Source organism: Sarcophilus harrisii, chromosome 1 (assembly GCF_902635505.1).
Source record: "Sarcophilus harrisii chromosome 1, mSarHar1.11, whole genome shotgun sequence".
NCBI classification, from domain to species: domain Eukaryota; kingdom Metazoa; phylum Chordata; class Mammalia; order Dasyuromorphia; family Dasyuridae; genus Sarcophilus; species Sarcophilus harrisii.
In genome coordinates this window covers 164,878,912-164,895,252 of record NC_045426.1, presented here as the reverse complement: position 1 = coordinate 164,895,252, position 16,341 = coordinate 164,878,912, and the positions used below count along the sequence as shown (strand labels likewise).

Below are 16,341 nucleotides of genomic sequence, written 5' to 3'. Positions count from 1 at the left end.
CTTTCTGCTATGCCTTTTCATATTCTAGTTTAGTTTAATCTTCTTTTACCATTTGGATTTGTAAATCGTTACAGACAGAGATCACACTTCTGGCCTTCAGTAACCAGTACAGGGACTTTTACATATTAAGGACTTAATAAACATTTGTTGAATCAAGTTGTTTAATTTGGACACCAATGTTAAAGTAAATTAATGTACTTAAGCAATAAATTTGACTCTTCAATTTTCTAACTAATAACTCAAAATTTGTCCTGAATTTTTTCAAAAACTCTTGATATCTATATATGGGCATTTTTTTTCTGTTCTGACTTAGCAGAAAATGAATAGTATAGGGATGAGGGGTGATACTGTTGATTGTTTTAGGGAATAGAGTAAGCCTTTTAGGGAGAAGTGGGTGAGTAACAGTAAACATTAGCCTAGAGTCCACAAAAAAGGGGGAAAAATCAGGGTTCATTTATCCAACTTCATCTTTCTTTTTCTATTACTTATCTCACCCCCCCATTCCATTTTTCTTTTTTTTTCTATCATATATCTCTTTCCCATAAAATCTTATTATCTTCAAAGTAATTTTTCTATTTTTCTCTCATACCTGCCCTTTCTACTAGGCTTACTTCAATACCAACCTTGTCTTTTATTGCCTTCAGTCCTATGTCACATTAGACAAAAGATATTAAGGTAGAATACAAAAAAGTCCAAAGTTTGGTGACAGCAAATACTCTGCCCTGTCTAAATATACTATTTATCAATGTGGAATTACCAACAATGGTTAAATCAAAGGCCCAAAGCCAGCATCTCCCCAGAATACAGCTTTTCACTTTTTATTCCTATGTTGAAATATGATTGGTTTCATAACATATTTCATGTCCAGATCAAAATTAATTACACTTTTTATGCTATAGATAATGGATTTTTGACAATTGACAAATTAGTTTCTCTACTTAATCCATATGAACTCTGGCACCTATCATTTTAACCTCTTTTTCTGCCTGTTTGTCTTCTAAGAAAATGGCAACTTAATAAAATCCAACAGAAAAAAGACAAATGATATACTGCCTACCCACAAACCATCTAAGAAAATAATAGTTCAGGATCAATAGGACAAACTTCATTTTTTGTTTTTTAAAAATGCCTTGCGAAGTAGCAGCTTTATATACACTATCAACACTTATTTTGGAAATTATAGCTGTTAAAATTTTCTTGGGTCTAAATACTTCCTTTGTTTCATGTGGTCTTAATGGTTTTAATTTATTTTAATTATAACTTTTCTTCACTGAAAATATTTTCATAGGCATATTTTCATTGTTTAAAAATGGAAAGAAATCAGTATCTTTAATTTCTCCTTGTTTAATCAAATCCAGATTAGGAATGTAGACTAAAGAAGATAAGTAGGGCATCTGGCCAGAGAGCTGAGCAAGATGCTGATCAAAATGGAGACTATAAATTCTGGGAAGGTGGGAGTGGCATGAGCAAGGATACAAACTGGAAAATCTGGTTATCATTAGAGATTTTTTAAACTATAAATGTAATCATCAACACACAAAAAGCCACAAAAGTTAGAAATAAAAATATGCATATTAAATAGCTAATATTTATTGTATGAGGCAACTAGATGACACAATGCATAAAGAAAGGGCTGGGCCTGGAGTCAGGAAAACTCATCTTCCTGAGTTCAAATATGGCCTCAGATATTTATTAGCTATAGGACCTTGTTAAGTCACTTAACCCTGTTTGCCTCAAGTAGTGTGTTATATTAGTTAGAGAAGAAAATGGCAAACTATCCTAATATCTTTGTGGAGAAAACCCCTAATAGCATCAAAAAGTGTTGGACACAATTTTGGACAAATTGGACAAAACTTTGATATGGTGCTTTAAGATTTGTAAAGCAAATTTTGCAAAGATTTCCTCATTTGATCCTCATAATATTGTGAGATAGATTGCCCTCATTTTACAGATTAGGAAACTGAGACAGATAGCATTTATGGGACTTGACCAGGGTTATACAGTTATTAAGTGTCAGCCAGTATTCCAACTGACTCCAGATCTAACCCCCTATTTATTGCACCATCTAGCTCCCTCTTTTCCATAGCATACTAGACACTTGCAAGAATTTGTTTTCACATCTTATAAAGAAGGAATTTAAGATTTAGAAACTTTAAGGGAGTTGTCTGTGCTCATTCATCTAGTAAGACCCTGTGGCAAGATATGAATTCCAAAGCTAATGATCATTCCACTAAACTGTGTTTCCTTCCTATATTCATAAAGCCCTAAACATATTGCAATATTCGTTTTTTGAGGCAATAAGGATTAAATGAGCTGCCCAAGGGCATGTAGCTACTAAGTATCTGAGACTGGATTTTAAATTAGGGCATGTAGTTAGTAAGTATCTGAGACTGGATTTTTAAGTTAGGTCCTTCTGACTCCAGGACTGGTATAGAATACTCATTTTTAACAGTAGAATTAAGCAAATTAACAAACCAATAAGAGATTTATAACTTTCCTTGAAACGACTTGAGTTTGAATTTCCATTGTGCTGCTTACAAAATGTGGAATCATAACTTCTTTGGATCTTACTTTTGTCACCTATGAAATGGGTATGGTAATACTTATAGAATATACTTTATAGGAAATAGGATAATAATAATAATAATTGCATTTATGTAGTATACTAAGGTTTGCAGAGGGCTTTTTAATCTCATCCCAACTGGTCCTCATAACAACCCTAGAAAGAAAATTTTATTTTTATCTCCATTTTCTTGATGAGGGAACTGAGACACACAGAGGTTAAGTATCTGGCACACTGTTGCATAGCTAGTAAGTATACGAGGGAGGTCATATTTGAATTCACATCTTCCTGATTATAGGCTCAATGCTCAGGTGCCTCTTATCAGAGAGAAGAAATCCAGAAGAGGAATTAGAGATCATCTAGTCCAACCCTAATTTTACAAATAATAAAAGTAAGGCTCAATAAAGTAAAGAAGATTCTCAGGTTTCCACAGAGAGTAAATAATAGCTGGGAATTTATACTTAGAACGTTAGCCTCCAAATCTAGGGCTATTTCCACCTACTTATGCACTTGGAATCCAATGACAAAATATATGGGAAGTGTTTTGCAATCCATAAAGCACCATATAAATATAATATATCTTTGTTATGCATGTTTCTAATTTTTAGGATTGCAAATAAAACCAGCTATGAATATTTTTGTAAAGTTAGAATAATTTCCCCTTTTCATGATATTTTAATTACATATGTTTTTTTATCTTCCTCTGCTCCTTGCATTACTTGTACTAGATACACCCTGTCCTTTTTTCTGAATTTCAAAAGAAGAGCACACACTCAAGCCTCCAACCTGGTTCTGCCCAAGTGTTCAGAGATACCAGAATTGCTGTAGTACAGCTAATCCAGAAGGGATTAATATGCAGTAGATGAATGTGTCTTAAGGCTATCCTGTATTTTCTTAGTTTGGGAATTGAATAAGAGAAAAGAAATGATAGGATAAGAACTTCTGAGATAAGAGTTAAAAAAAAAAAAGAATTTTATTCTAAAGAATAGGCTTCCTTGTGCCCAGGAAAGTGAAGGATTGTCTATGAATGTTAGTAGCCTCTTAGGCATTCACTAATTATTATTATTATACTGTGCTTAATGGATTTTGGGGAAGAAAAGGAACAATGTATTCAAAAACATATGTCTGTACACAGTAATAAGAATGAATGTAGATGGTATTTTATGAATATATAAAATTGAAGAACTTTGCAGGCAATTTAAACCTTAAAAAATAAGTCACAGGGCAGCTGGGTGGTGCAATGAAGTCAGAAAGACCTGAGTTCAAATCTGACCTCAAACACTTAGCACTTCCTAGCTGTGTTACCCTGGACAAGTCACTTGACCACAACTGCCTCAGCAAAAAAATAAATTTAAAAAATAAAAAATAAGCCACAAAGTCCTAGGTTTTAAGAATTCCTTGCAGTTTGCTTTGCAAACAGATGTTTTTAGAGACTACCATGCAAGGTAGTCATGCAAGAATAATTTAGCTGAAACATGATGCTGCTAATGTTAAGTTTGGGAAGGGAACCTCAAAAGTTTGGGGTCACAGGCCAGTGTTGTGAGGTGTTTCAAAAAAAATTGCAAGCTTGAACCCATTTCCTAGACAAGATGCAAAGTTTTGTTGTAATTGTAATTCCATTACAAGCAGGCTAAATTCCAAAAGAAATTAGCAATGAAACAGTAGCAAGGAGACATATTTATCCAGCTTTCTATTATTGACATACTAATTCTATGGCCCATAGATAGGACCAGGGAATAGTCTCTGGAATTTGGTTCTCACTGACTAGATTATCATTGATCAGATTATCAGTCAGCAGTGAATTTAGGAGTAATCTATTCAGAATCAGACAGATTGTTATTCTTAAATTGGTAGTATGGGAAGTTCCTGAGGCAGACTCCAAAGCCAGAAGATTTAGGATTACTGACTTATTTTTAGAACAGAAGTCCCTCTAAAATCAGGGGACCACAAAATCATTGTTGTCTCCCCTAGGCGCTATATTACATCACTTATGAGTCACTAAATTTGTTATAACTATTCTAATTAATAACGACTGTTTAAAACTGGCTAGAAATCTGACTTCTGTATTGGCCTTTTGCAAATGTAGCCTTATAGAGTACATTCATCTTTATTTAGTTGGGCTCAGTATATCCTGCCATTTGGCAGTACCTTCACTAAATGTAAATTATAGCTGTTACAGACAAAAGGTCCAGAATCATAATGAGCTTTTAATTGGGACAGATAAATAACAACCAAATTTTTTAGAAACTGGGAACTATGCAATCTGGTTGTGTAACTCCCATCCCATCTTTGTTCCTAGCTGTCTACCAAATTCTAAGTCATTATCTCAATGTATTCAATTATTTTCCAAGCTGGTTTACATTTTTTTTCCCCACCACACTTCCCTCTGTAGAGAGTAGACATTCTCATGGATATCAGTGTATTGACATGCATATCTATTAACACAGTCATAATGTCTCAACCTCCACAATAATAATTGACATTTATACAGTGCTTTGTAAGTTGTGTCTCATTTAATAAACAACTTTGTGAGATAAATACTATAGATATTATTACCATTTTACAGATGAGCAAAATGAGGCCACAAAATATTGTGGCTTGGCCAGGATCACACAACTAGCACATAGATTGAAATTCAGTTTGAACCCAGCTCTTCCTAATGGTCATCCCTGTTATGTCATGTAACTTTGGGTCCATCACTCTATCTACTATACCACATTCCAACTGCTTACTTATCTAGTCAAATTAAGTCACACAATACCATGGTAAAACCTGAGAGCTCATTGGCTTTTAAAATTATAATACAGTTCATATTCTTCTCATTGACCACAACCTCATGTCTTTTTTACCTCTCACATTCTCACACAACCTAAACCCTTGTCACTGTGGTCCACTATATTCTCCTGGTCTGTCTCCACTAGAATGGAATCCTGTTTTACTTGCCTCTTTACAAGTCTTAATACAATGATCTGTCAATGTTATATTTCACTAGCGACTACCCTGGAATCCCCTGACTCCCTACCCTTCTATCATTCCTAACCTATGAATTATTTTTTTTTGTTAATCCTGACCATCTAATTCTTCTGCTCCTGCTTCAGGATTATTGATCATCAATTAGGAAAGCTGTAAAATTAAAACAATTTTACCCCCACAAATTTTTGGAACATAATCAAAGGTAAACCCTCACTGCTTGGCAATTACTGCATTTATTGTAACCTTATCTACAACTTTGTGCAGTTAGTGGACAGAGTGTTGGACCTGGAGTTAAGAAATCCATTTTCCTGAATTCAAATCTGGACGCAGACATTTACTGGCTCTGTGATCTTGGTCAAGTAACTTAATCCTGTTTACTTTAGTTTCCTCATCTGTAAAGAGAGCTGGAGAAGAAAGTGGGATATCACTCCAGTATCTTTGTCAAGAAAACTCCAAATAGGGTTATGAAGAGTTAGATGTGACCAAAAAATGATTAAACAATAGCAATCAATAGCTTTGCTAATCTCTATAGCAACTCTTTTAAATCATTTACTCTCTCATGGAGCAATCATTCCCCTTAACTTATTATCCACTTATTTCTAATGATACATCCTCATCCCTCATGGAAAAGATTAAATCTAGTGAATATGAATTCCTTGAAGTCCCTTGAATTCCCCCCCCCAAATGTCTTACTGTCATTACTCTGTCTTATTTCCACTCATAGAAAAGATAGGCTGACTGTAGAGGGCCACAGATAGTGGGGGAACTCTGGGTAAGGTATAAAACCCTTCAGTCCCAGAGGGGACAATGTTGGTTTGGCTCCACATCTCCCCTAAGGGCTCTCGGCTTTCCTGAGAAGTCAAGGAGGGTATGACCATTTGTGTTCTACTTGAAGCAAGGGATACTTACAGTAAAGAGAAGCATTTACATAACAATAGCAAAGTGCTTATAGTTAGCACTTGCACAATGTGCTGTGGTGATGTAATGCTGCTATAGTTAGCACTTGCTCAGTGTGATGTGGTGATGTAATGATTCTCTAATTGGCACATGCTTAGTGTGCTATACTGATGTAATCATACTAAGGTATTTAAGGACAGAGAGGACTTGAAATAAATGGACTCCATCTTTGACCATCCTCATGGGTCTCCTACCTTCTTCACTCCTCCACTAAGATTAAGGACTTGGGCTAGTCCCAAGATCCTCCAGAGATCTAATCTGGACAGTATATTTTGGCACCCCAGCATGGGGGCTCTATTGAATGCACACTACAGCTCACTAAATCTTATCCCCTTAGTGGAGAAAATCCCCTAATTCCATTTCCTCCCATCTGCCCCACGATCTTGCTTTAATAGTTATGCCTTCCATATCATATGTGCTCAATCTTTGCATCAGCAGCCAACAAATATACTTCATAAAAATGGCTTTCCTTGATCTTAAGATCTTTCAGATACTGTGCAACATCTTTCTCTTCTATCTACATCCAGTATCTCTACTTCCTCATCACTTGCTCTCTATTCATGTTTCTTCCACCATCACACAAAGATACTTTCCCAAAGGTTAAATACGTCCTTTTTTTATTTGCCAAATCTAATTTTCAGTCATCATCTTCTCTGAATCTTCTGTAACTTTTGATAATTGTGATCACCTGGTCCTACTGATTGGTCTCCTTCTTCTTCAGGTCTTAAAACCTCTAGTTCCCCTTCTTCTCTTTTGTTTCCTGATATATCTCTTTTCTGTAATGCCTTATTGTTCAAATTCCTGAACAATCTATTCCTGGTTCTTTTCTCTTTTCTCTCCTTTAGCCTTCAAAAATATCATTTCCTCAAATGGTTTTACCTAATATCTTTTGACAAATAACTCATATCTATATTATCGATGTATAATACATTTATGAACTCTATACTCTCATCTCTAACTGCCTTCAAGATATCACCATCGTAATGAGTCCCACCAGCAACTCAAACTTAGCATATCCAAAAGTGAGTTTATTATTGGTGCCCTACAGTCTACTCTCTCTTCCAATTTCCCTGTATTAATTAGAAGAACTTGCTGTTTTCCTTTATGCCATATTTCTCAATCCATTCCCTCTTTTCTACTTTCACTGCCACCACCACAGTATATATAATTCCACCGGAATTACTACAATAGCTTTCTTTTTTTTTCTTAAATAAGCTTTAATTGATTTTTTTGTTTCTTTATTATCTGGGTTTCTTTCTGTATTCCTCTACTTCCAATTCCAGAAAGTCATCCCTTATAGCAAGGAATTTTCACCAAAATAAAGGAGAAAAACTAATCAATATATATATATATTTATATATATATATATATTTAATATATATATATAAATATATATATATATATTTATATATATTTAATATATATATATATATATTTAAATATATATATATATTTAAATCTGACAGTAAATGCAGTGCTTAACAACCATGGACCTCAATCTTAAAAAAAAAGGACAGGAGAGGTCTTTTTTATAACTCTTCTTTGGAACCAAGTTTTTTTTAATTCGATTTAATGTTGTCTTGTTGTAGTTCTTACAATATAAATTGCTTCCTACTTATTCTTTTATCACTACTTTTTTCATTATCCAATTCTATTTTCACACATCTTCCAATCAAATTCAAAGCTATCCAGCATTTGTAAGCATATACAGAGATCTGATCCTGTCAAATGAGTTAGTATGTGTAAAGCACTTTGCAAAGCTTAAAACAAACATGATATAAATGTTATAACAATGCTAATTCTGATTTCACTTCTTTCCTTTAAAACTTCAGTAACTTTCTATTCTCCCTGATTCATTAAAAGTCTTCTGCCTGACTATCTCAGTTCTTCATAATATGACCTCACCCTGTCTTTTCACATTACTGAAAAATGAACCATCCATCTTGAAAACTGGAGCTTTATGATGCTTAGAAACTAATCAAAAATGTGAGGTATGCTGAAGTATTTATGTTATGGATAACATGGATAAGCTGCTGATATCTTTAGTTTTTAATATCATTTTCTAATATAGCTTCCTTTTTTTCTCTTACCCAAAGAATCATTCCCCTTAATAAAGAATAAAAGAGAGAAAGGAATAATTTCATCAAAACTTACCAATTCATCAATATCATCTGACGGTATATCCAGTGTTGTATACCCATAGTCCATTATCTCAACAAAGAGCATAGGGAATTATATTCTCTTGTCTTTTCTTTAAGACCAAGCTTGGGCAATATACTAATGCAACATTCAGACTCATTTTAATTTAGCTGTTATTCTCTATTGGTATAGTCATTGTATATATTGTTTTGTGCCATGAACTTTCTACAGTTACAATCTGGAAATTGTGCTATAAATTCATACAGAAAGATCTTATTTAAATGTTGTTCAAAATGTTCTGTGCATAAGGAATTATTAAGAGTTCCTTAAACTGAGGTCATGTTTATTAAAACTACTAAATCAAGATGTTGATAAGGAATTGATCCAGGCAAAGTTGTATATGAGTTTATTATTATTTTCAAATCAGGTTATATATATTGATATGCTAAGATAAAAATAGAAAAAAATCAAAATAAAATAAATATTCACAATCTAAGCAGAGGAACTTACTGGGAGGAAGGGAAGAATTGGAATTTTTCTCTCTGCTTTTGCATATCACTTGTTTCTCTTTCTCATTGACTTCCTTTTAATGGAGAAAAGATGGAGAATGTTGAATTCAAGGAGACAAAAAAGGAGAACTAAAGCTTTTGTTTTAATTAGCTCAAATATTCAGGAAAGACACAAAGTTGTTTCCTTTGCAATAAACATTCTCTGATTTTTTTATTATATCAAGAGATTCCAAAAATTGGGTCCTTATTAAACAATCAAGCAGATTTCTTTGCAACATTAGGTATATATATCAAATGTGGACATTGATGGTCAAATGTTTAATTTCTAAATTCTAAAAATCCTTTCATAGCTAAACAACTGCATCCTTTTTCAATCAAATTCAAAAGACCCTTATTAAGTACCTCCTAGGAGCAAGGCACTCTGTTAAGTGCCTGGATACAAAGACAAAATGAGATGAAGTTTCTTCTAGAGAGGAAAAGGAAAGGGGAGAGGGAAAGAGAAAATGATTAACCAGAGAAACAGGAGACTTCTTTTAGGTGAAGACACGGGATTTTAGTCTTGAAGATAACTAAGGATTCTACTAGGACAGCATCTGTCAAGTGTGATCTAGGGGTCTCTGGAGATCTTTGAGACCTTTACAGGGTGTCTACAAGGACAAAATTATTTTCAGAATAATGTTAAGTTGTCTTAGAGTAAATATTTATAGATATTTACTGTAAGTTTTGGGGGACATCCTCAATAAATTTGACAAGTTAAAGAGGTTCTAAGAATAAATGTTTGAGAACTGCTGTACTAGGATGAGGTGAGGAGAGAAAGCCTTCCAAGTACAGAAGACAACTTTTGCAAATACTTAGATATGGAATAAATGGGGAGCACCACACAGTCCAGTTTGCTTGCAAGAGAAATTTCGTAAAAGAGAGAAGCAAAATGATGCCAGAAAAGTTAATTGCAGCTAGACTGTAAAGGACTTTAAAAGCCATATTGAAGAATTTATATTTTATCTTCTAGAGATGGAAATCTAGAGATCAGAAAAGAGTTTTAACAAGATTATTTTCATAGTCATATGGAAGGTAGATTAAGGAAGAGTCAATTTAAGAGTTAATTGACTACTTAGGCAATGAGTCAATTTAAGAATTTTTTAAACATTATAATTAAGGTGAAAATTGGAGTGGGATAGAATATTAATAGTTGATTTTCAACTAGAAAAATGGGTTCAGTTCTCTGTGTGGAACTGCTGCTGGCATTCTCCACCAGTGGAATTAATTTCTCCTGGAATCCTAGGGAAACCTGTTCTAGTGATAGTACCCTCAGAAGCATGTGGCTGATCTCTATCTATTCCTGTGGAGCTTTCTCCATAAAACTTTGAGCATTTGGGTTGCATAGTCTAATGCAGTTGAGAGAAAAGAACAAGTTAGTTAACTCTTCCTAGATCTTCCTGTAGGAATCAAGACTTGGGGATCAGAAACTATATTTAATATCCTTAGCGTTGATATTGGGATTAATTAATGTCATTATATGAAAACTATTTCATTAAGGCGTTGTATCTGCAGAAAAAAATTCATGATACAGTCATCATTATAAATCATGGATACTGGGGCAAAAATCTCCATCTGAATTTAAAGCCAAATTTTTCATTCAAACCAAGCTTCTGATACATCATTGCTATCCAATGTTATAGCTCCAGTTTTCAAAAGCTGCAAAATTATAAAATTAAAGTCACAAAAGGTCAATAAATATTGCAGATCATAGGATATACAAGTTGATCAATACCAAGTTTCTTAAGAGAAATTGTAGAAGCAGGTACACGATGTAGCTTACAGAATGCTCTGGCAATGCTGCTAGACTTGAAGTAAAGATAAGCATTCAAAGTCTGCCCCAGACACTAATTTTGTGATCTTCTCAGGTTCGAGAACATCTCACAGCTAATAATCACTTAACTTCTATCTGCCTGATTATTCTTATCTATAAGAAAAATAGTAAAACTTACTTCATAGGGTTAATGGGAGGATTAAAAAAGATTATATGTAAAGCATTTTTAAACATTAAAATCAGATATAATAATCATTATTATTATTAAAACTCAGTGTCAGACTAGTATTGTAGTAATACTTGCTTTCACTTGCAAATAGTAAGAGGAGATAATTTTGACTTATACATTTTGCAAGTTTCACCATGGTTTGATGCAAAGGTCATATGGTTTGAATCTTCCCTCTGCCAATGACTAGACTGGACACATCATTCAGGTTTTCTATGCTTCATTTTCCTACTTTAGTCTCCTCTAATGCTTCAGACTCTCTTTACCTCATAGTGATATAAAATTAAATGAGATAAAAGAAAAGTGCTTTGAGTTTTTCTAAGCAAAGAGACTAAAGAATCACGTTACTATTATCTATCTCATCATTTCATGATTTAACAAGACTCATGAAACAGAAAAATAATAGTATTTTCATAAATATTATACAGAGACTTTTGATAGCAAAGATTGTAAGGCTGAAAGAGTTCTTAAGAAGATATTTAGCGGATCACTTTATTTTCAAGTCAGAAATATATTTAAAGTATCCCAGATTAATCACTATAGACTATTTTTTCTCAGGTTTCTAGAGAAGGAGTCTCTCTATCTTAATCTGTGTTCTAGTGCCTCAGACTTTTCAGTTCATATTGATTTATAGCTCTATATACAACCTTCTTTTTCGTTTGGATGACATTTTTAGTTTTCAAATTACCTCCATATTCTTGTTATCATATTTGAAAGGTAGTGGATAAAGGAGTCCAGAAGACCTAGGATCATACCCTGCTACTACTATATGATTATAAGCAAGTAGTTTTATATCTCAGTGCTACCCCCCAGACTCTTAAATGATAAGTTACAGAAGAGCAGCTTATAGGGAGTAGAGCCAAGAGGGTAGAAAGTAGATACTCTCCTGAGTTCTTGCCAGCTTCCTTCAAATCAACTAGATCAAGTCTCTGAATGGATTTTGGGGTGATAGAACCCACAAATATTCAGAATATAATAATTTTCCAGCTTAAAATATCTAGGAAGGACTTCAGAGCATATGGGACCCATTGCAAGTACAGCAAGTACATTCCAGTTCATGGAATCTAGTGGGAGACTATTAGGCAAAATACTACAGCATTGGCTACACTGTATTTGTTCAGAAAGCCAGTGGATCAGCAGACCAGCTGTGAGACCTCCAGTGTAACTACAGAAGGCAAATTGTGAGCCCCCAAACCCCAACAGTGCAGTGAGAAAGTCTCTAACACCACCAGTCCCAGTTCAGTCAGTAAGGGACTTCTGTCCTGCAAAAGAAGCTTGGGACAATCTCCCTGTGCTGTAGGAGCAGACCTCAACTTTTAAAAATGAGCAAAAAGGCAAAAAGTGTTCTGAAAGCAGAATACTCTGAAGACAGGGAAGACCAGAACACAAACCCAGAAGAGGCAAGCAAAGACAAAATGCCTTCAGATGAAACCTCAAAGGAGGATGTGAACTGATCTCTAGCTCAAAAGATTCTCTTGGAAGAGTTCAAAAATGGATTTTAAAAGAGATGTAGAAAAATAGGGAAAAGAAATGAGAGCTATGCAGGAGAATTATGAAAGTTTTAGGGGAAACCAGCAGCTTGGAAAAGGAATCACAGAAATTGCCTGAAGAAAATAACCCCTTTAAAAAATAAATTTAGATAAAAAGGAAAATATATATATGCTGAAGAAAACAACTTCTTAAAGAATAAATTTGACTTCAACAACAATACTATATGATGATCAATTCTGATTGACATGGCCTTTTTCGACAGAGATGAACCAAATCAGTTCCAATAGAGCAGTAATGAATTGAACCAACTACATGCAGTGAAAGAACTCTGGGAGATGACTATGAACCACTACACAGAATTCCCAATCTCTTTATTTTTGTTTGCCTTCATTTTTTATTTCCTTCACAGGCTAATTGTACACTATTTCAAAGTTTGATTCTTTTTGTACAACAAAATAACAGTATGGACATGTATACATATATTGTATATACTTTAACATATTTAACATGTATTGGTCAACCTGCCATCTGGGGGAGGGGATGGGGGGAAGGAGGGGAAAAGTCAGGACAAAAGGTTTTGCAATTGTCAATGCTGAAAAATTATCCATGCATATATCTTGTAAATAAAAAGCTATAATAAAAAAAAGAATAAATTTGACAAAATGGAAAAAGAGAATAGCCCATTTATATTGGTTTAAAAGAGTTACCACATAAAGAGTTCCTCCACATCAATGAAATTATAAATGTGGGGGAAAGGAGGGAAACTATCTGATTTAATCCTTTGTATTCTGGTGGCACAGTGGATAGAGTACCAGGCCTAAAGTCAGGGCCTTCTCTTTCTGAATTCAAATCTGGCTTCAGATACTGAGCAAGTCAGTTCACCTTGTTTGCCTCAATTTTCTCATGTGTAAAATGAGCTGGAGAAAGAAATAGCAAACTACTCCAATATTTTTGCCAAAAAAGCTCCAAATGGACTCATGAAGTCCATTTGGCACAGCTGACACAACTTAACAACAATGAAAAGACTAGAATTTGAGAAATGAGACAGAAATGAGAAATGACTGCAGATGATCATTCCATCCTAGATTATATACTGTTCAGTGGTAATCTTCTGTTCTTTACTGAATTGAGTTAATAGGAAATATTACTTTAATCATAGTAGAATGAGTTCCTTGAAAGCCTCATAGTAGATCCTATCTTCCATTTCATGTTAAACACTACATGAATGAATGAATAAAAAGAATTTTATTAAGTATTACTGTGTGACAAGAATTCCTCCACCACCATTCCATTTTTCTTGTACCCCTAGCCTTCTACTCCTTGCTTATATTTTCTTATTAAGTGAAATCAGGGTACACAAGTGAAAATTTTGCTCAAAACTCAAAGAAAAGCCACAAGATTTTCCTTCTCAGGAATGAGCATCCATAGCAAATAAAAGATTCCCAGCCACACTGTTGCTTTGGAACTGATTCTTTGTCAAATCTTAGATCAATTCAGAGTTTGATGCTATTTTGACTCCAGGTCAGAGGACCATAAACCTAGGGCAAAAATTCTTCATTTTTTATTGAGTTTTGGGTTCATTTGACAATCTGCTAAAGCCTCTGGACCTTTTCTCAGAATAATGTTTTTAATGAATAGAATAAAATGCATAGACTCACAAATGAAACCAACTATATTGAAATATGGTTATCAAAAGATCTTTCCCATTTGAGTCCACAAACTTGAAATCAATCCATCAACTCCAGGTTAATGGTCCTTGATTTAGAAGGAGAAGAAAGCTCAGAGGCCATCTAGTCTAGACCCCTAATTTTCCAGATGAAGAAATGTCCTTCCCAGTTTCACATAGGCTGGATTTAACCTCACATTTTCTGATCCCAAAGTCAGTATTCTCTCCACTGTATTACATTGCTTCCTTGTTAGACTACCTTTTCCCAATAAGCATTCTTCTTTAACCTTTCTTCTTTGTGCTACTATAATTAAAAAAAAATACTTAGGGGGCAGCTAGTTGGTGCAGTAGACAGAGCACCAGCCCTGAAGTCAGGAGGACCTGAGACCTTAGACACTTAACACTTCCTAGCTGTGTGACACTGGGCAAGTCACTTAGCCCCAGTTGCCTCAGCAAAAAAAAAATAAAATAAAAAGAAAAATAATAAAATGTTAGTAAAAAGGCTAATTTAAAGTCTGATAAGATGTCATTTCCCACCCCACTGACCTCAATCTGTCACTTAGAAGGGAAAATTATTCAAGACTTTCACTTTACACAGGGTCTACATTTTCTACCCTAGTTTTCATGCCCATCTCTTATCTCTTGGTAGGATCGGAGGAGCTGTGCCAACTGTCTTTTCCTATTTTGCTGAAGTACTTGCCCGAGAGAAACGAGGGGAACACCTGAGCTGGCTCTGCATGTTCTGGATGATTGGAGGCATTTATGCCTCGGCCATGGCTTGGGCCATTATCCCCCACTACGGTAAGATGTTTGCTTTTTATTGGAGTATATACTTCATGGGTTTTCTCCAACCTATTTCTCACTACCAGGAGTTGCCAACCTAAGAACAAGGGCACATGCAAATTTCTCCATCTAATCTGCTTCGGTTCCTTAGCTCATTTCCATATAGCTGGACAATTTAAGAACTGATCAACAGTGATATGAACTGCATGTTGTTCTTTCCCTCTCCTCCATGAGACCCACAGTGGTGGAGTGAAAAGACATATATTATCCAAAACAACTGTTATGGTAACACCATTTGTATTTGCTCTGGAAATGCTGTTATATATCTCAGAGAGGAGACATATACTCACATACACACACACACACACACACACACGCACAAATTCATTCCCTCTGTGCCAAGTTCAGCCCTCAATCTGGTATCTATCCATTGATCAATAACTCAGAACCAAGATGAATATCTGGAATGAAGTCAAAATCTTCACAAATAATTCACAAAAAAGATAATCTACCACAGATAATTGAAAATTGACTGGTTCTGTCTGTTTTCCCATCTAGTCATTCTCATCTTCCTCAGCTTCCTTCCTTGGTTCTTTATCTCAAGGTAATGAGGAATTGTCCCATCCACTTCCAAAGATATAGTATTTCTGATTAATGGTTAAGGAGTAGCAACATATGAAAAAATGGTTATATTCAGGTGAAACTGACAGCAACCTTGTAATAAACCTCAGGGGAACCAATAAAGGAAGCTCATTTTGATTGTGTTTGAGCAGTTAACTAAACAAAATTGAACTATTTTTTGCAAAAAAAATTAATCAAATTAAAATTTTTCAACTATAGAAGTCAGATTAGAAATACATTTGATTTTTCCAGATTTCCCAACATTAAATTCTATGTCTAATAAAAAGTCATTTGCATTCTAGAACCACAATATTATCTCTCTTATCACTTTTTTTTTCTCACAACAAAGAGTAAGTAGAGCAAGTCATCACTATTTTCCAGATAAGGAAATTAAAGCTCAGAGCAGGACACAGTTAATGAATGTCAAAAGCAGGACTCTTAATTAAAGATCTTCTAACATCAAATGAAGTAATCTTTCCACCTTGATTAAAATGTGCTTTGTTATAGAATGTGGTTCTGTATTAGGATTCCTTTTATAAAATTTGATTCCATGACATAAATCGTGACACATTACAAATTGTTACATCTTAAGTTGTGTATGTA

The 16,341-nt window shown here is 34.4% G+C and overlaps 1 protein-coding gene across 2 annotated transcripts in view; it reads left to right on the top strand.

Annotated features, from left to right (window-relative positions):
• SV2C (synaptic vesicle glycoprotein 2C) overlaps window positions 1-16,341 on the top strand; it is a 267,533-nt gene that overhangs the window by 154,047 nt on the left and 97,145 nt on the right. For both annotated transcript variants that reach the window (XM_031966305.1, XM_031966313.1), the window contains exon 4: window positions 14,984-15,135. In XM_031966305.1, coding sequence (XP_031822165.1) covers window positions 14,984-15,135 — 152 coding nt within the window. The remainder of the gene's footprint in view (window positions 1-14,983; window positions 15,136-16,341) is intronic.